A 20,829-nucleotide genomic window follows, 5' to 3' on the forward strand; every position below is an offset into this window, starting at 1 on the left:
AAATATGAAAATATAGAAATATAAGCAAAAAAAGTACAGAATACAAATATACAAATATATATACAGAGATGAAATAGTGCGTGTCTGTGTGTGTGTGTGTGTGTGTGTATACATACATATACATATGTACATATTTATCTGTATGTGAGTGTATGTGTGAGTTAAAAGAAATATTTTCATTGTTGTCCGTAGTGTGTTTTCCGTGAGCCATGGTTGTGTATTGTAGTGAGTGAGGGTCCAGTTTGTGTATGAAGATACTTTGATATCTAAACACAGCTAATATAACAAAATACCACTTTTAATATTGCCTCCAGTCTCAGAAGTATTCAAACGTCTTGCGCTTGTAATGTGATGCATAGCCAGACACCAGCTTCTGGCAGCGCTCCTGAGGAATCTTAGCACATCCCTCATGGCCAGTGGCCTCCAGTTCACTAATACTCTCAGGTTTGCTGCTGTAACCACCTTCTTCAAATCCCACCAATGATTCTCTATGGGGTACAGACTCGGTCACTCCAGAATCATCCAGGACTTCTTCTGAAACCCAACCTTGGTGGACTCTTTGGTATGCTTGGTGTCATTGTCCTGTTGGAGAGTCCAATGAATGCCACACACAGAAGGCATAGTGTTTCTTATTTTTCTTAGGATTTTCTGATACTTGGAGCAAATCCATCTTGCCTTTCCAAGCATCCCCAGAGCTTCACCAAGCCACTGCCACGCTTCACTGTAGGCAGGCAGTTCTTCCTCCTCCAGACATACCGGTGATCCACAGGCTCGAAAGCTTCCAGTCCACAACTGGAACTTTTTTATAAGATATCTGGAGGAGGAAGAATGGAGCATACGGTGTAAATGGCACGGCTGTGGCTCTGTGATGCTGTTGGGCTGCTTTGGAAACCTGCAGCTTGTGGGGGGACTTGCAACTGTACAGTGGGGTCCAACAGTCTGAGAATGCCCGTGAAAATGTGCATACTTCTCTAATTGAATCCAGGGCTTTATTCCACATTATATTATCAGCTTGACAATCTGTGGAGTTTATTTGAACAACATTTGCAGAATTGTAATATTTGGTGGTAAGTCCCCCAGCGCGCACTGGAGCTGCATATCAGAGCCACTTGCGCGCTCCAGCTGCGCGGCTCTTCGGAGGTTTACGGCGCTGGTGCTGATGCGGGATGAGTCAGGCTGTGGGATGTTGCTGCCATTTCATCAGCACAATTCCCAAACAATCCCTGCGTCTCCGGAGCGCTGATCACGAGGCGGTGTTTGAGTGTTTGAACTGATGGGAAGTGTGGTGGGGGGTCTCTGCCGGATCAGTAGTGGGTCACCTTACGGAGAGGCACGCTCGCTCTAGCACGCTGACTCCGGGCCGCTCCTGTTTACCGGGTGCTTGTTGTGCTCGTTATGCTGTAGCTAAGTAAGCGAGTAGGCAGGCTGGAGCAGGTGTGTGTCTCGCCGCGCGTTTCCCATCAAGTCCACCTTCCTTTCAGGAGCATGGAGTCTTCTTTCTGCATCTGCTGAGCACTGAGCAGCCCACCCTAACGCAGTAAGTAGGGTAGAATACGTTTAAGGAGAGGGTCTTGCACTGTTCCTCTGGTCTTTAGCATCCTGTGAAGCACAAAACCTTTGAAGTAGAAGATCTGAACTAATCAGAAAAGCTGTGCCTGAAAGCTGGGCCTGTAGAAAGCCTGTTAATGAAGTAGCCTTAAATACTGCAGCTATTACCTAATGGTTACATGCTTGTCTTTGTTGTAATGGGCTTTGAAAGAATGCAGTTGGTATGTGAGTTAGGTATGAGTTGAGATGACTATGGCCTCAGTGAGATGGGAGACGGGATGGGAGAGAGGGGATGTTTTATGAATAAAACCCAGGGCAGGACTGGTCTTGGTCTAAACCTGTTCTAATGTGCATGTCAGAAATGTGGGTGCATGTTGTTTATGTGCATGCAGCAGATATGTCCTCGCTACGGCATCCGGTGTGGGACAATAGGGCCGTGGCTGCTGGATGACTGGTTGAATACTGTGGCCTATAATGTTTGCACTGGCAGGCAGTCTGTATAATCCTGGCTGGACACAGCAGTGTGTGTGTGTGTGTAACAGGAGACACGCATCAGCTGCCAATTTACAGTCACCAGCGTTTACCACCAGGAGCTCACCAAACAGCATGTTCTAAAGGATGCTTAGGTTGGAAGAACAGTGCTGTAATAGGAAAGGACAAGAGTGCATAACTTCTACAAATTCTATAAGGGTTCTATGTAGAACATGCCTTTCCAAACGACTTGAGCGTATGAAAGCTAAAAAGGCTCTTCGTCTGGCTAAATGGTTGTTGTCAGAGTATCAGCCAGTCGATATTAAAGCTATTCGTTCATTTTCTCATCCGCTTCTTCCTGGTAAGGGCGGCGGTGGGTACCCGGGATAATTGGGCATAGCCTATCACAGGGAAGGTACCACACACACACCCAGTGGCTCACACATAGGGGCAATTTAGCATAGCTAGTTCACCTACCACATGGTTTTGGGAGCTGCTCACGGACATAGGGACAAGAGCACTGTGTCTGTGGCCCGATCGAACCCACAACCCCCGGCTCCTGTGTCACCCTGCATTTCAGCTAGTCACCTTTTATGAAAATCTATGTATTAGGCAGCAAGTGAACAGTGAATTCTTGAAGGTGATGTGTTAAAATAAGGAAAAATGGGCCAATGTAAGGATGTGAGCCAATTTGAAAGGGGCCAAACTGTGATGGCTAGCATGTTGGCCCTGTCGTCAGGTGTTGTGGGGTGTTCCCGGTATGCAGTGGTTAGTACCTACCAAAAGTGGTCAAAGGAAGGACAACCAGTGGACCAGCAACAGGGTCATGGACCCAAGGTCTTATTAATGAAGGCCTGATCTCACAGCTTACAGGACTTTAAGGTTTTGCTGCGAGTGTTTTGGTGCCAGATACCACAGACGCTTTTAGAGGTCTTGTGGAGTCCATGCCTTGATGGGTCAAAGTTGTTTTGAAGGCACAAGTGGGGCCTTTATAATGTTAGGGCTGATGGTGTATCATATAAAATGTATTTGGATTATACGACCCCTACACTTATAAATATACAGCTGACGAAAAAGGTTATTTGGAGTGATGCCATAGAATAACCACTTGTGTTCTCTAAAGATCCTGTCCTGATCCAGTCCGAGAACCGTTTGGGAACCATTATTGTCAAGTGTTCCTTCAGAGTACGATGGGTTTATGTAATGCTCTTGCTGTTAGAGATGTGTCTTACAGCAGTCTGATATGTAATTACTAAGGGAGTAAAATGGAAGCCAAGCCTGTGGTGACGTTTTTCTCCCTCTGACACACTTGGACTGGTTAGATAGGCTGCAGAAAAAAAGACACAAAGAACTCTTTTCCAGTCAGCCTCGTTTACATTCAGAGACATGATCGTGTTTGGCAGTACAACACAGGCAAGAGGGATGTCATGGGGTCGGGTGTTAATCTTTGTGTGTGTGTATGCTAGTTCTTGTCACTGTAATTGTCTCAGGGTTTTTACTCTTGTTCTCCACAGAGCCGGACAGCTATGGAGGCGATATGGCTTTACCAGTTCCGTCTGATTGTCATTGGGGACTCAACTGTTGGTAAATCCTGTTTAATCAGGCGCTTCACTGAGGGACGTTTCGCCCAGGTATCAGACCCTACAGTGGGCGTGGATTTCTTCTCTCGTCTGGTCGAGATTGAGCCGGGCAAACGCATCAAACTCCAGATTTGGGATACTGCGGGTCAGGAGCGCTTCAGGTACCGTACCACTGGAGAACCACTCCTGGTCTCCTGGAAACGTCACTTCACTCCTTGATTGATGCCGGTGTTTCGAAAAATGTGTGTTAGAATCACCTAAAGTCTATTTTATTATTAGTAATCGACTAATTGTTTCTTTTTTTGTATTTAGATTTAATAAAACAGTAAGATGCTACACACAGTTTTTACAATATTGGCATTGTATCTCCAAAAAGTAACTTAACCACTTTTAAAGCAACATCCTGTAGTGTTCAAAATCATCATGATTCTCCACTGACTGTAATACAAAGAATAGTGTCTATACTGTTGCTACTCTGGGCTCGGAACGCTGTTAACTGCTCTTTGTAACTTTGGTGAAGCTGGCAGAAAAAGACCTGTGTGAGAACTGTGTAACATTAAGAGTGTACCTAAGTCATATTTGTGTAAAATCCTGTAGTATTACTCCACCATGTCAGTCCACATGCCTCTATCAGTTTCAGCGACGGTTCTGTATTTCTCAGCTTGTCCAGGAATGCATGTGTAAACAGGTGGCATCAAGCGGGAAATACACTTCCTGACTTTAGAGGGAGCCTAGGAGCAAGAAATTCCAATTGTTGCACAATGCTGCTTTAACTTTAGCTTTTTAACTTTGGCCCCATCCCCTGGCTTTTGTACCAGATTCTCATTATTTAACGATAATATTCAGGATAAATAGTTTGACACCTTTAAAGAAACATTTTTTTAAGTGCTTTGAGCATCACATTTTTGCAGTCATTATATGAACTTCTCATGACAATAAATAAATAATATGTAATAATATGTTTACTACAGAAATGAATGTTGTAAGTAACTTGCGGTATCTGAAGAGCACCCTGTAAGACTGCTGAGCTGTTCAGCCTACACCTGTGAGGAAACCTTTTACGCTAGGGGCCTAATGCATTAACCATTGACTCTATCTATTTAATTCAATTCAAATATATTTCTATAGCGCTTTGCACAACGAATGTTGCCACAAAGCAGCATTACAGAGATCCGGGTCCCTTTTGAGCAAGCCAGTGGCAACAGCGGCAAGGACAAACTCCCTCGGGTCGAGAGGAAGAACAAAGACTCAAAAAGGGTTATCTGGTTGACACCGGATATTAACAAAAGCAAAACAGGAATAAAAACAAAACAAAATAAAACTGAATATATATTATCTGTATCTGTAGATAAAGATATATAGCAGAAGTGGGCGTGGTCTAACTCTGAAATTCAGCAGCTCTTTTAAGCAGAATTTCAGTGTTATGCCAGCATGCTGTTCTGGCAGTGATGATGAAGAACATGCACAACCATGTTCAAATCGTTTTTTTTTTATGTACTTACTCATTTACTAGAGACGCCAGCAAAGATCTTCAGCCCTGTTCTCAGCATGTGGTCTGTGTGGGAGATATACAAGAGACGGGGGGGTTTGAAAAGTCAGTAAATATATGCATAAAATCTATTTTCTTTCATGTACTGGGGTCTGTGTTTAGGGCAGACTACTGAAGCAAACTTCTTTGCCTTAGATTGTGCCTGATCTGGCAGCCATGTGGGTCCATAAGCTTTGACACAATATAAAGAACAGTGGTCAGATTTCAAAAACAGCAAAAATGGAGATGCAAGAATTTTGCACGACAGTAACGAAATGGATGTATGTGTATAATATTAAGCAAAAGTTTGGGTGCTTTAAAAACGTGCATTGTGGCACAGGCTTCTTTCAGAGAGGATGAATCTGATGATTGCAAGTTTACAAAACTGGGTGAAGGAAATGTCTTTAGAGGATGTAACAATATTATAACTGTTGTCATTCTTATTAGCATAATATACTATAAACTGTACTATATAACATACTATAAACTATATAACATAATAAACTATATAGGTTTTAAACCATTTAAATGCAGATATATATCGTCACTGTAAAAAAATGTATATCCATAATGGTTTCTTTTTTTAGTTGAAGGTAAAAGCCTTTTTAAATGTTTTTATGCCAGTTTATGTAAATACTTACTGCCACATTAAATTGTATTCTGTGTTTTTGAATATATTGTTTTGTTACTTTATTATGAAACACTGTCACAGTATAGAGAGCAGTTACGCCCAACAAACGAAGAAAGCTAAAAAGGGGAAAATGGAGTCTGAAGGCCTTCTTTGCGGTGCAGCGATATGGAGCACTGACTATAACACTGGCAAAACAGCTGGTTAGCTGGGTATGTGTCCAGTTGCTTTATAAAGCATCCACTCAGTCAGGTGTCTGTTAAGGTGGTGCTGTATGTTGTGTTTTCTGTTTTAGTAGCTAGTCATAAAAATAAAAATTCTTACTCCAGCAAGAAAAAAAGCTAATTTAGCATGCCTTTTTAATGTTTGCAGGTCACAGGGCTCTCACCATCTTACCATCAGCCAAGCCAATGTCTATGCTGGTTTTAGCGAAGGCTAACGCATTCTCTTTGGCTTGCCAGCTCCCCTCAGTTCTAGTTCTGAATTTCTTTGGTTTGACAGAGGATGAATCAGCAGGTAACTCATGTAACCAGAAAAAGTTGTAGGAGCATGTTGACGTGGCCAGGAACTCCTACAAAAACCTACCAGAGCACAGATTCAAATATTTTGTCCCCCTTTTCCAGGAATACAACTGCTTTCACTTAAAGAATTGATCGGTACATTGATGATCACCTCAACAGGGTATTAAATGAACTCTTTATATATATAGATTTTGAACCTGATGGTGCTGAATCATCAGGCCAGCTTGACAGCTGTCTTTATCCATAATGATTGTTGTCCCCTTGTCGACCGCGCTGAGGCATCTCTCCTCTGGGAGTCCTGAAAAGAGGCGAATCTGCACACTTTCTCAGTGGTGACAAATCCGCTCCAACGTCAGAGATATTTCTGATCCCTGTGATTCACTGAGGCACATGTTATTTGTTTCCTAGGCTGGCATCTGCTAACAGTGCTTTTTTTGGCTCCTCACTAACACTCTTGTCTTTCAGCTTTGATGAACATGTCTTAATTATACGCCTGGAGTCTAGTGTTTTCTCGCTCAGTGCAGGCTGCCTCCTCCTTTGAGTAGATATAGACGTAGATGTAGCTTTTACACCTGACACTGCCTGTTACCCAGCATTACATCCATGCCAGTTACCTCTGAGATACTGTATATATATATATATTGTGCTTTCAAATAGACCTGTCTGTTCATCAGCATCCTCAGTTCTTTCACTTTCAGTGCTTTCAGTCTTCAACACGACTTAGCCTTGCTCTTTCAATTACTCGCCCACCTTTTCCTCCATCCCCTCTGATAGACTCATAAACACATGGAGAGCAGAGAGCTGGTACTAGATCAGTACTCTTTTCTCTATTCTCTATTCTCAGTCAGTAATTAGCTGCCTTAAGGTAGATACACTCATTGGCCATTGGAGAGTCTTATTGTATTGGTAGTATTTTTATACAGGCACTAGACAAGCTGTGTGTGTGTGTATGTGTGTGTGTGTGCACAAATATGCACATCTGTGTCAGCAATGGGTGCAACTAAAAGTAGATAAATACACTCATTAGAAGGGGTGTCCACAAACATTTGGACATATAGTGTATATTGAGTGTCCACAAGAGCACGATTAATCTAGTTAGAAAGAAGCCACTGTGATTTAGGTTCCCCTGGGCTTTAAATGTGGCAATACTGGTTCTGCTTCATATGGTCCAACATCTTAACCTTCAGTTATGTGATTGTAGGTTGATGATAAGGTAGACACATGACCACACAAATATTCATGTATTCTCACCCCCTTATAGGTCCATCACCAGGGCGTACTACCGCAACTCCGTCGGCGGCCTGCTACTGTTCGACATCACAAACCGTCGTTCTTTCCAGAACGTCCACGAGTGGCTGGAGGAGGCGCGCAGTCACGTGCAGCCGCACAGCATCGTCTTCCTGCTGGTGGGCCACAAGTGCGACATAGAGGAGCAGCGGCAGGTGACGCGACAGGAGGCGGAGAAGCTGGCGGCGGCATACGGCATGCGTTACGTGGAGACTTCAGCGCGTGACGCCATCAACGTGGAGAGGGCCTTTACAGAGCTGACGCGGGATATCTTTGAGCTGGTGAAGCACGGCGAGATCACCATCCAGGAAGACTGGGAGGGGGTCAGGAGTGGATTTGTGCCCAACGTGGTGCACTCGTCTGAGGAGGTGACCAAAAGCGAGCGCCGGTGCCTCTGCTGATCCAGCTTAAACCCTCCCCCGTGACCTGAACCTCAGCTCTTCAGGATCCTTACAATCACAGGGCACTCTTTTGCTCTTCAGATATGACTTAACCCCTTTCACCTGCCTGCTGAATGCTTCCTAAGTCTGCCCAGCCCTTCTGGCCCTCCCCTATTCCACAGAGGTACTGCCCATAAGCTCCTGGCCATCTCTCTGCAAGATGGAAACTTAAAAGGCCATAGCACACTGACCCAACAACCACCAACACTCTAATGCTGGCACTTTAATTAGGATGCTTAGAGAAATACCTGATAAACCAAGTTAACCAGTATGAATGGTGTGTGGGGGTGTGTGGGGTCCAGGAACAGTGTGATTGAGAGGGGAGTACAGTGTGAATGAAGCATGTTCTAGAACAGTGTGAATGAAGGAGAACATTCTAGAACAATGTGAATGAGGAACAATGTTCTAGAACAGTGTGAATGAAGGACAACATTTTAGAACAGTGTGAATGAAGCATGTTCTAGAACAGTGTGAATGAAGGAGAACATTCTAGAATAATGTGAATGAGGAACAATGTTCTAGAACAGTGTGAATGAAGGAGAACATTCTAGAATAATGTGAACGAGGAACAATGTTCTAATGTTCTAGAACAGTGTAATTGAAGGACAACATTTTAGAACAGTGTGAATAAAGGAGATGATTCTAGAACAGTGTGAATGAAGGAGAACATTCTAGAACAATGCAAATGTTCTAGAATGGTTTGCATGTAGAACATTTGTAAACAGTCCATAGGGGAGAGAACCATGTGAATGAAGGAATACATTCTAGAACAGTGGGGCGTGTGTGTGTGTGTGTGTGTGGGGGGGGGGTTAAACTGTGAAAGGGGGAGAGTGTTCTAGAAGCAGTGTGAATGAGGGAGAACGTTTTGGAACAGTCTAAACGGAGAACCGTAAACATGTAAGGAAAAGCACTGTGAATGTTCTAGAACAGTGTGAACAGAAAGGGCATTCTAGAACAGTGTGAATGTGGGGAGAACACTGTGTAACTGTGAATGAGGAGGATGTTGAAGAACAATGTGAATGTTCCAGAAGGGGAAACTTTAAAGTGATGTAAATGGAGGAGAACATTCTAGAACAGTGTGAATTGTGGTTATGGGAAGAACATTCTTGAATAGTACATTCCGGAGAGAACATTCTGTGAATAAAGAACACAATCTATTGCAGTGAAAATGTAGTGAAAACACTGAATGAAGGGAAGGGGGGTTAAAGCCATGTAAATGAAAGAGAACATTCTAGAAAAGTGTTCTAGAATGGTGTGGGTTTAAGTACATCCTAAAATTGGGAGAGAACATTGAGAACTGTGTGAATGAAGAACACCCCTTCTAGGACACTGGAAAATGCAGGGAATGTAGAGAAAACACTGTGAGGGAAGCAGAACATATAATCTAGAGCAGAAAGGAAGGGGGGGGGGTTCTAGAAGAGTGTAAATGAATGGGAACACTCTTGTACTGCGTAAATGGGGTAGAATGTCTTAGAATAGAGTGAATAGAGCAGTGTAAATGTGGTGAGAATGATCTAGAACCTGTGAGTACTGGTAAATGTTCAAGAACAGTGAATGAAGAACACACATTCTGCAACACTCTGAAGAATAGAGTCTAGATGGAGGGGGGGGGGTAAAATTGTTCTTCTTCATTTACACTCTGCTAGAACAGTGTTGAATGGAGGGGGAACTTTCTAGAATAATGTGAATGAGGAGACTTCCAACAATCAGTCCCTCATATACACAGGACGACAACCAAACGTCTGGGTTTGTTGGGTCGGTGTGCTCTGGCTTGTGTCCACTGACCAATGAAAAAGAGAGGTTTACGCCAAGAGACGAGTATCAGCACCTCCAGTTTCCTCCTGAAAGGCCAACCAGGGCCTAAATTTCAGCACCTTATCCCCAAGAACCCCACATGTACACATCTTTCAATCACTTGAGATGTTTTCCATGAGACTGGAATTGCTGAAGGCACTCACAGAGACTGTTCTGTAAGGATGACTGGACATGAAGCAGTTGTTTACTTGCAGACTTTTATGTGATGACTATGGAAAGAACTGCTGTTTGGTGCTCAGAATGCTAACATGCTGCTTGAGCTTAGAAAGCAACAAAAAACCCTGGAAGAACGGTATCTCTTGGTTGAGGTGTCTCGAGGCTTGGGCTGTGGATACAACGAGAGATGGAAGGCTGTACTGCAATATAGTACATTATGCTGAACCCCACAAAATGGCAAAACAGGCCTGAAGAGTATGATATCTTCAATTTTCACATCATAGGAGAATGCTGGGGATCTAGCTTGTTTTTTTTAGACCATATCAAGTGATTTGAGGATGTACTGAGTCACTGAACCTGAGCATAAACTGTTCTTTGAAGTACAGACATGAATTAAGACCCGACACAGAGGTGTGCTTCTTACCAAAGGGATTTATGCTAGTTTGCTATCAAAGAAATGAGCAACCGAAGGACTATGGATATGAGGTGTGCTGTTCTATGACACTAAAGCACTACAGATCTGCAACGTTGTCCGCCTCTTTCTAGATACACCTTAACTTGTGGACTGCCCAAAACTTGTGGTTTCAGATATTACAGCTAGGGATTGTACTTATGTAAACAGTTGGGTTGCACTGGCATTCCTACCCACACGCCATTAAACCCCCAATTATACCACTCGCGTAAACCTTTTCTTGTTTACCCAATCCATAACCTTCATTTCTGCTGGTTCCATCTCAGTCATAACAGTGACCAACAGAAAGGCATGTGTATACCTGGCCATTTTATGTGACTAGTATCTGGATGGTATTTTGATTAAATCTGAAGCCACATGCGTGTTCGGTTAATCAGACAGAAATATGCAGCATTCGCTCGTTGCACTGCAGTTACTACTGGTGTCTCAGTTGTACTTAGAAGAGTCTTGGTTGTCGAATGTGTCTTGGAGAGAGATGCATATAGACACTGTTTACACTTGGTCAATTGATGCTCCTTGAGGATCAGGATTATATCTGGATAAGGCCAAACTACTTCAGGAGGTGGTCTGACACATCTGAGCCAAGTTATAGCAGTGTAAACACATCTGTCTCTCCAAGACAAATTCAACAACCAAACACCAGGAATAATTGCAGCACAATGCACAAATTTGCATATTCCATCTAACTAGAGTGTAAACGCATATCGCTAAAATCTTACCAGGATACAATCCAGATACAAGTCACATTAAGTGATCAGGGGTAAACACGGTCTTCCACTGCTAGAACATGACTCAAATGTGTCTCAGACCTCCTCCTGAAGTGGTTCGAGTGATCAGATTTGCATGGCTTGGCCTTATCCAGATATAATCCTGCTACTCAAGACACATGAAGCGGCTAGGTTTAAACGGGGTCCTACCTTTTGTTAGCTGCTTCTCACTGTGCCTTTTCCAACTCAATCCACAATGTATTCATTACATACTGCCCCATCCAACTGGACAGGTCTATAATACATATGTCGCTGCTTGACTGGATAAAGTGAATGTCCGTTATTGTCAGGGCAGTACAGTATACTCGCATGTTAAAGTATGGCCCACAATATTGGCCTCTGCAGTAGGATAACCAAACACTGCAGTTGTTGCATTTCCTTCAGTGATATCTCCATGTCGTGCAGCCCTGTTCATATTACTTCACTCGATTCCATTATTTAAAAGCTGGTGGGTCACATTTTGGTTTGGCCTTACTTCTCTGGTTTACGCTTTCATCCTCCTGAGCCCACTGATGCTGGACATAAGCTCATGAAGACTGAACTATCGATAACTGTACCTGTTACAAGCAGTTGTGACATCTCTATCAGAAGAACTTGAACTGTACTAAAGATTAAAATACCATGACAAAGCTGATCTGCTCTTTGATCTTATCTAATGATCCTATTGGGTTCTGCTTTGCACTACAAACCCTGCCACTGGACGGTAATATGAAGATGATATGCTGCTGTTAGTCTTCTCCACAAAAGGTTGGTGTACCAGCAGGTACTTTCCTTGCTTTCTTGAAATTAAATGAAAGGGCTCGACATCACCCACCCACCTATTCACACTGAAGTTCTAAGGAGTGTTTCAGATTGGACATTGTCTTTGATTGAGACACAATACATAGCAGCCAATCGGGACTTTTTTTTTTATATAGATACATCAGACATCTTAATAGCTTGGTTCTACATAGGTGATTAGGAGCCTTCAAGGGAAAAGCCAATAACAGAAGAAAATTTAGACTCTTAAGGTGCTCAAATGGCTCGTTGAGTACTGCCATTTTAGTTTAATAAAGAAACACACATGTAATAAGTTATGGATGTGAAGAACCTTTACATTACAAACATGGTTCTTCTATGGCACTCCTTAATGAATTATTAAAAGTAAAAGTAACTTTTTTTTTTGATTGTCCCCCCCAATTTAGTAATTCCCAATTCACTAGTTACGGTTTTCCTTGGAGCAGGCAATATGATATGCAATATTTTACTGTATCATGAAAAACATTACCAGTAAAATGATGTACAAGTAATCCAGGATATCATCAGTGTTTAAAGAACACTGATCAACTGCCTGCTTCATTATGAACAGTCTAATTAGTCTGGTTTAATTGGATGAACTGCAGCAGATTTCTACTCAGTATGGGACCGTATTTAAAGTGTTTTTTCAGAAACTGTTACTACTGATGCATTTTGTCTGTGCTCACCTGTATCATCATTTAACCACATTGCCCACCCCCAGTTCCCCCTTTCACACAATGCCACCAGTGCCAGCCTGATAAGGGCAAGCACGATTTTCTTCAGCGTAACAGAGAAAGCCATCTAAATCTTTTCTGCCGCTGGTGCAACATCACTGTGCAGCTGAACACACTCAGAGGAGAGCACAAACTGCCAGCTCCATTACATCAGCTAATCGAGCTAGCATAGCACTTAGTGATCGGGGAAACAGGGAGAGCCACTCAGAGACAAAGCTAGCAAAGCTAATTGTGCTCTCTCAGACACTCAATCACGGATGGCTGTGCCATTACCAAGGCTCAAACTGGCAATCTCTCAATGACAGAGTCACCCCTTAGACAGCTGTGGCACTGGTTTCAGATAGCATATGGGCTCTTTAATAAGTTGGTCTCAAGTCTTCAACTACTGCTCTTTTGAACTTTGAGGAAGATTGGGCAGGCCTTCTTCAGATATTTCACAATAGAGGAAAGTAGAAACTGAGGAAAAGGTAGTAGGTCGCAGAGAACCCCACGTCCGAGATATTTAAGTGTTTTTTTCAGTTCCCAACACACCCGACAAGCCCTTCCCTCAGTTAAGGTGCGTTTGCTAGGGCGGGGAAACACCAACACAGCAGGACAAGGAAAAATTCCAGGAGCAGGGTTGGGAACCTGTGTGCTTAAGGTAGCGGAGTGAAAGTTAACTATAATACTGCAATAATATGGAAACAGATTAAAAACCACACACCATCTCATCCATTTTGTGTCTTTCCTCAAAAGCTTCATTATGAGTTGCTCATTCAGTATTTAATGGATACAATGTGACAAATAAATACAGATGAGAGACAGGAGGAAAAAACAAAAACAAAGGAGAGGACACAGCAGGTTTAAGAGGAGGTGAGAGCTGGAGAGAGGGAGAGAAAGACAAGGAGCGAGGGGAAGGAGTCTCAGGATAGACTGGAAGGTCGACCAATGAACAAACACAATCTCCTTCGGAGCACTCGCCCTCAGTGTCCGTGCGTGGTCGTCTCTCCATGTTCTGACTCAGATTCTGATTTTCAATAAGCAGTGCACGGATTTTAAACAGTAAACAGCTTAGTGAACACTCGGCCATGAACGCCAGTCAATAAACTTAACACAAGTGGAAAAACCTGGTCATACATTAAGTGAAACACAAACTTTTGATTATCCTAAAAAGAATAAAAAAAGAAACGGCCGCTGTGACTTCTGTTTGATTTCTTTTTTCCTTTTTACTTGAAAAAATACTTCAAAAAGTAACAAATCAATAGATAACAGTGTGGAGGCAGGTAGACACATGGGTTGGTTTGTACTAACGGGGAAGAGAGAGATTTGGGGGTGTGGGCGGGGCCGGGCAAAGCAATGCCCCTCCTCTAAGACCTTTCAGCAGATTTGAGGAGGTTGTCTTTGCTCCTCCTTTTGACGTCCCAGTTATAGACACGAGCCATATCTGAAAAGAACGCTGTTAAGGAATCACACTCTGTGTGCTCTAGAAGATCTGGGGCGAGTTGTGGTAATGCCAAGTACTCTGCTAACTGGATTATAAATTAAAATTATGGGTCATGCTGCTTCGCCATCAGCAGCTGGTGCCAGAGAGAGCACAATTGGCTATGCGCTGTCTGGATGGGTAGATGGCGCTCTTCCCCATTACTCCCACCGCGTTGGCTGCCTAGTGATGGCTGACATTATGCATGTCGAAGGCGTGCGTAAGCATGTAATTAGGGACATGCTTGTTCCTAATAATAATAATAATAATAATAATTTCATATTAAATCAAAACACCAACAAGTCAATAGCTTTTTCATTATTTGTGGAATTAATATAGATGATAGATTTTAGTTGATTTGTATTGGTCTGTGAAAGAACATTTAACAGCTAGGAAAAGTCTTCAGCCAATCAGATTTCAGAATCTGTATGTTTGTCTGTATGATTTTTCAACTGTAATAATAGACAAACTGTTTAGAGTTTGACTGGTTGCACTGTTTCAAGAGAGGAGACAACTAAGATGTTTTTTGAACATCTCATTTGAGTATTGGTTTACAAAGCTCTTCAAAAAACATTTGAAGAACTGTCACACATTCTGCTTTAATTAGGAAAACTCACCCCTGAGCAGCTTTATATAGTGCTTTCCTTCATTTCAGTTACAAAATTACTTTACACAATTAAAACAACGACAACTTTACAATTCAAATGTAATAACAGTACAACTACAATCTGTAAAAGAAAGAAAAATTAATAGTAGGCATCTGCTGGCCTGAGCAAGTACCGTTTACCTAAGATTCTTTAATAATTTGAGCCAGCATTTCTAATATTATCTATACTTCAGACCTCCATCACTTGAGCTCTAGGCCCAAGTGATCCTAGCATTTAGCAGTAAGCTTGCCTCAGCTGAGCAGAGTGATCAAGATGGGCTAAAACACTTCTGGAGATCACCAAGATATGCCTGTACCAGTCCATTAACAGCTTTAATGCGTAATCAGCAGCTACAGCCGCTTCCCCATGCTCAAAACTGACCTTTTCTCGACAGCCACACCCACCCACACAAACAAAAATCTGTTCTTTTAACTGACTCAACCAAATCTGGTGATTCAAGACAAGCTGGAACTGGTTGGCTGATTCAGCTGCTTTCAGACCAGCGTTTCATAATCCTTCTCCTGGCAACCCACAGCACCACATGGTTTCAACCAGAGAATTTGTTGTAAGGGGGAATTTCCACTTTTGCCTTGCAAAGACACTAGAGGGCGTTCCTGAGCAAGTCCAAAATTAACAGGTTTATATAGAGCATGTGTGCAAATTTGAAATTTGTAAATAAATATTAATTAAGTGTTATATACAGTCAACTGTACTTAATATCAACACTTTTATTGCTGTTAAACATTTATAGTACAAGACATCAATTGTTAAACAGCCAGTAAATTAATGAATAGAAAAATATCCATATATATTTATTTTATATTGATTTATTCTTTTTAAAGGAAGGATTAAAAAGCAGTCAGGCTAATGTAAACTCTAGTGCTGGTAATCCTTGTCACAATACACCTCAAGCTCTTCAACTGATTATCGAGCTGGATCAGGTGTAATGAGTCAGGGGATATTTGAAACCATGGAGTTCGACAGGTTGCCAGGAGCAGGATTTAAGACACTGATTGAGACAAACAGACTATATACTTTACTGCTAAGCCCTTTTGTTTCATCTGCCATTGTTTGGGTAAGGTACTAAAAGGTGGCCAAGACCCAAACTGATGAGGCTAAAAACTGAAGAATGATCCTCTAATAACTGCACTGCACAGTTATAAGACAACCTGAGCATGAAGAAGATGGACATCAAATTTGTATCTAAGAAACTAGGAAGGACTACGAATCTGTAAGAGAGTATGTATTAATTAAAGCCAACACTGCTCCGTACAGGGGGCTTAAGGGTGGGATATTTACAGTCAAGTACACCCTGTCAGCCGCCACTCTACTTAATACCATTAAGATTTCCCATCAACAGAAATCCAAAACTGTTCCTGGACAAATGACCCAGAAACGCAGTGTGCATTTAGCAATCTGGTGTGAGACGCATGTCCACTCTGGGGAAAGGATACTGACTTCAGTGGTTGTGAACTGGTCTCGGAGGAAATCCAGGTCCTCTTCTAGAGAGTCCAAGTTTCGGGAGGCTGTGGCGAGGTTCTTCTCCAGAAGTGACTGGGCTTCGTCTATGTCATACTCCAACATTACGTTTGCCTTTTTCAGAAAGGGATCATATAAAAACAATGTACTGGCTGCCACTGCCATGGGTCTAAAACATCCTTTGTAAGGAAATGACAACGCTTTCAGTTGTGAACAACCACAGTACACTTTACTGCAAATTACATACAACATAGCTGTTAATTCTTCTACCACTGTTTGAAGAAAGTACAGGACTTATGCATATAGTTTTCAGTTCCTTTGGACATTGCATAAACTTCCATTACTTGCACTATACAAAATGGGATTATTAGCAAAAATGTACAAACTTTCATCTGCTTGCAAAAAACAAAATAAAAAAAACAACAAAAAAACAACAAAAAAAAAAAACAGACATTCTGCTTAAAAGTTCCAGTTTTGCTTCCTCTGGCACTGAAAACCTGCAGCATGTGGAAGGGCAAGATTGATTAAATCAAGTATCAGGAAATCCAAGAAGAAAAGGTCATGCCTTCTGTGAGGAAGCTGCAGCTTGGGTGTAACTGGACCTTTCAACAGGACAGTTATCCCTAAGCATATCCACGAGAAGCTATCCTGAAAGATTGTGGAGTCGTCAGCACAGTCGCCTGACTTCAACCTCATAGAAAATCTTTGGTGGGATTGGAAGAAGGCAGCAGCAAACCCAATAATTAGTGAACTGGAGGCCATTGCGTATGAGGAATGGGCACAGATGACTCAGGAACGCTACCAGAAGCTGGTGTCTGGCTATGCATCCCATTTGCAGCAGGTCATAACAGCCAAAGCCCTTTCTAGTAAGCACTAAAGACGCATAAAGGGGTTGTCTGATTCGGAGAGTGTTATTTTATGTTGAATTTGGAGAGATCACTGGTTATATTCAATATTTATAGCTGTATTTTTTAGCTGTTTAAATTGGCATTGTTTGATTGGTTGACTGCAAACATCTGGTTTGTACATTTTGGTAATAATCCTGGTTTGCAATGGGGGTTGAAATTCTTTTTAAAGTGCAGCAGAAATTAAGCTAACTTTGTTCTCCTGGAGTCTGAACTTACCCCAAGCCACAAACACACTTTATCTGTGGGCGGGACAGAGGCCTTGCAGTACACGTTATCAGCCAATAGAAAGTGTGTCTCCATTGGATCTGTAGTGTCCTGTACCAAGAGATGGAGACATTACTGAATAAGCAGACACTTTGTGAGCTTGTTCTAACAAGGTTATTTTTATTATTGCTTTCTTACCTTTTTCTTCTGCATGTGCCGTAAGATTTCTAACGTCTGCTTGATTTGTGGAATCTGGCTTTTCAACCTGAACAAGAAAACACTGGATTATGCATCGACAGCCATTGTTTTTGGCCACAAAGTCCCTGTCTCGCACCTGGTGCACAGTTAGCAATTTTATTGCTTGTACACAGTTCAGAAAAGCCTCATGCTCAACAGTACAAATTTGCTGTGTAAAAGACTGGAACTGAAGACACCTGATAAAGCGCAACGTGATGACACAGCTAAATAATGTCTGACAATATATCAGTGTCTCTGATTAACCATTACAATAAATGTAATCCAACCATGACAGGCAGTGAATGTCTTCTGAAGAGCGTTTTCTAAAGTAGTTTTCAAAAGAGTAGCACCACTGAGTATTGCTTTATAAAAACTAAATGGACAAAAGTATTAGGACACCTACACATTACACCTACAGGAGCTTTTTTTTTTTACAGTCATTACTATGTAATATCATGCAGCTCTAACAGCAGGTTTCTAACTGATTTAGCAGTGCATTGGTCGAATTTTATGCATTACATACAAATTTGTGTAAAGGCAGACTGCATGGCTGTGTGCTTGATTTTAAACATCTGTGGCAACAGGATGAAACAAAACACCTAAATTCAATCATTAAGATGTGTCCCAATACTTGTGTGTTTTGAAGTTAATATGAATACAGTAAACAACTACAGATAAACAAAATATGTACAAACAACCGTTTTCAAAATTTAGTTTGTGTCAAATCCCATCCACTTGCTAGGAAGACTGGACTACTGTTACGTCTTCTATGCTGGCTGGTCTCATGCATTTTCGGTCAGAATAAAGCAGGCCAATGTCCAACAGTGACTTAATATATTACAAGAAATTTAATATACAACAATCACAAAAGCACTATTCTGAGGATATCAAGCAGCCCTACTTTACAATAATAATAATAACAAAAAAAAAATCCACAAACCTGAGCTTCTTCTGCGCCAGGTTAAGCTCCATATATTTATATTTCTGATACTGTTCATCCAGCTTTCTTAGTACAATATCTGCTGTGTCATTGCCAGGCTGCTTCATAAAGGAGTCCACATCCTCCTAAAGAGACAGAAGACAGAGTCACGAGTTATTTCCCAGCATTTAGGATGAATCTTATTTAGCAGTGCTGTGATACAAAGCCGATCATGGCAGAATTGTCACAGTTCAAAAGTAAATGAAAGTAAAATAACAGGAAACGCTGGGACTGGCTTACACTTTATTTGGACATTTACATCATTAAGGTTATAAAAACTTTAATACATCATCAAACAAAGAGAGGTCTTATTTAATATGTCAACTTGTGGCGCCAAACTTTGTAATAACCCCCCCCCCCCCATTTTACTTCTTTACCAATAGTGAGAGTTGAAGAAATATTATTTGCATTTAAGAAAAACACTATTTGTCCAGTTAACAAAACAGGGATCTGAAGAACCTGAAAGCACTGGTTAGGAACAGTAAAGGTGTGGTAAAGAACTGGTAAAGTCTGCACTTTTCAAAGGCCCTGAAGGAAAGGAGGATGAGGGAGAAACTGGACTCCCCCTTCTTGCCAAGTCATGCCTCCGGTACAGTGAATCCACCTACACTGCCATGCAGAGCATTTCCAGTGCTGTTGTTGGACCGAGCCTCACCCCTACTGACCATGTGTGAGGTCACGATTATATTCCCTGTCATCATCACAGGGTTTGCTGAGCATACTGCAGTTGTTAGTAGGGTCGGACAATGACACTGCAATGCTTCTGACATCAGCAGATTTACTCAGGAACAACATCTGCATCGGACAGATGTTTCGATTTTATAGATAATTCAAACTGATATGACGTATTTATCAAACTTCATAACAGCGTAACGGTTCTAGATGATGCTGGGCTACTGTGCTTAGACATCATTTAATTCCCTTTATTCACTAATAAAAACAATCACAATGAACGGACCGATAGAAAGACTCCAAAAGGACTTTTTTGACATTGACTTCCACTGAAAGTCAAGAGGGTAGCAATGGTGATATGAGGGTTTAATATCATATCTAATTCCACGGTAATTACAGTAATATACACAGCAGATATGTACACAAAAAAGACTGGATTTGGGATCTGTCCAGAATTCCCATATTGTGTGCATATCTGCAGAAATGTCATTAGGCCACATTTTGGGATTAATTCTATTTAATGCAATATATTTTTTACTTATTTTATATTATATTATATGGTTATTTTATGTCAATTACTATATACAGTAACTGTTTACCTCGCCATATGAATACCATACTATATAATATATATATAAAATTAAATATATTTATATTTATATAATTTTTAATAAAATAATTCCTTCCTTTAGATTTTAGCATATTTTAGCATTATACTGCTACCCCACAGCAACACAAAAATCTCCTCTTTGAGATGAATAAAACTTCTTATATTAGAGAGAGACTGTATCCATATTTCCCCACAGATGACTGCAGCAGCTCCCACTCATCATTACAGTGAATGGCCAGGAAAATCTGACCAGTACAGAATAGAAATAAAAGACCAGTACAAGAGAGAAGACACACCAGGACCGCTGTGAACCTGCACTGTATGCACTGGAGCTTCTAGTCAACATAATCTGCTGGTTTTAGAGGGAAAAGGCTTTTGTTTTAGTCTCCATTTGGTCCTAAAGGAGCGTTAGTCTGGGCCACAGCCTTAAAAGGAAACGGCCAGGCTAGAGCACCACGCTAACACAGCGGGCTGGCCAGCGGCCTTTACCCCGAAAACCGCTCTCAAAACAACCTGCAAAACATCTCGTCCACCCCTTACACTTCTCCGCCAACTGCTCACTCACCACAAATATCGCTTCGGGGATCCCGAGATGCTTTTTCTTGCTCGCCGCTCCAGCATTGCTACTCTCTATGGTCGTCGCCATTTTGGAAAGACCCGTAGCCCTTCCTCTTTACGTGACGCTGGGCGTTCCTCCACCCAGCCACCAGCCTTTATACCGCCGCGTCGGGAAGGCTTTACCACCAAGAAATAAGGAAGACTCTGCTCCATTAAAGATGGGACTGCAGAAAATTCTCTGACATTTTCTTTTAACCCAGTGAGTTTCATTCGGTACAGCTACAAAAAGAGGTCTTTTGTGTTGGAGCAGTTTACAGATATACCGGCAGGTGGCAGCATTTACCCACACTCA

At 41.8% G+C, this 20,829-nt stretch overlaps 2 protein-coding genes across 2 annotated transcripts; one reads left to right on the top strand and one right to left on the bottom strand.

The window, feature by feature from the left end:
- The first annotated feature begins 1,167 nt into the window (after positions 1-1,167).
- rab39bb (RAB39B, member RAS oncogene family b) lies at positions 1,168-8,806 on the top strand. The gene is made up of 3 exons (XM_072687481.1): positions 1,168-1,537; positions 3,534-3,760; positions 7,538-8,806. The coding sequence occupies exons 2-3, from the start codon at positions 3,546-3,548 to the stop codon at positions 7,962-7,964; spliced, it is 642 nt and encodes a 213-aa protein (XP_072543582.1). The 5' UTR covers positions 1,168-1,537; positions 3,534-3,545; the 3' UTR covers positions 7,965-8,806.
- A 4,658-nt stretch (positions 8,807-13,464) lies between these two features.
- Positions 13,465-20,587, bottom strand: vbp1 (von Hippel-Lindau binding protein 1). Its single transcript, XM_072687482.1, has 6 exons — positions 20,485-20,587; positions 18,599-18,723; positions 17,620-17,686; positions 17,434-17,532; positions 16,285-16,423; positions 13,465-14,147 (listed from the first exon to the last, which is right to left on the bottom strand). The coding sequence occupies exons 1-6, from the start codon at positions 20,563-20,565 to the stop codon at positions 14,071-14,073; spliced, it is 588 nt and encodes a 195-aa protein (XP_072543583.1). The 5' UTR covers positions 20,566-20,587; the 3' UTR covers positions 13,465-14,070.
- Between the last annotated feature and the right edge of the window lie 242 nt (positions 20,588-20,829).

Source organism: Salminus brasiliensis, chromosome 9, assembly GCF_030463535.1.
Source record: "Salminus brasiliensis chromosome 9, fSalBra1.hap2, whole genome shotgun sequence".
Lineage (NCBI taxonomy): Eukaryota > Metazoa > Chordata > Actinopteri > Characiformes > Bryconidae > Salminus > Salminus brasiliensis.

Bases quoted from the DNA above. Each gene is read 5' to 3' on its own strand.
- rab39bb (XM_072687481.1), top strand. From the start codon at position 3,546: ATGGAGGCGATATGGCTTTACCAGTTCCGTCTGATTGTCATTGGGGAC. The intron at 3,761-7,537 runs GTACCGTACCAC...ACCCCCTTATAG, and splicing joins GCGGGTCAGGAGCGCTTCAG to GTCCATCACCAGGGCGTACT.
- vbp1 (XM_072687482.1), bottom strand. From the start codon at position 20,565: ATGGCGACGACCATAGAGAGTAGCAATGCTGGAGCGGCGAGCAAGAAA. The intron at 17,533-17,619 runs GTAAGAAAGCAA...CTCTTGGTACAG, and splicing joins GGCACATGCAGAAGAAAAAG to GACACTACAGATCCAATGGA. The intron at 16,424-17,433 runs GTAAGTTCAGAC...TTTCTGAAAAAG, and splicing joins AAGTGTGTTTGTGGCTTGGG to GCAAACGTAATGTTGGAGTA.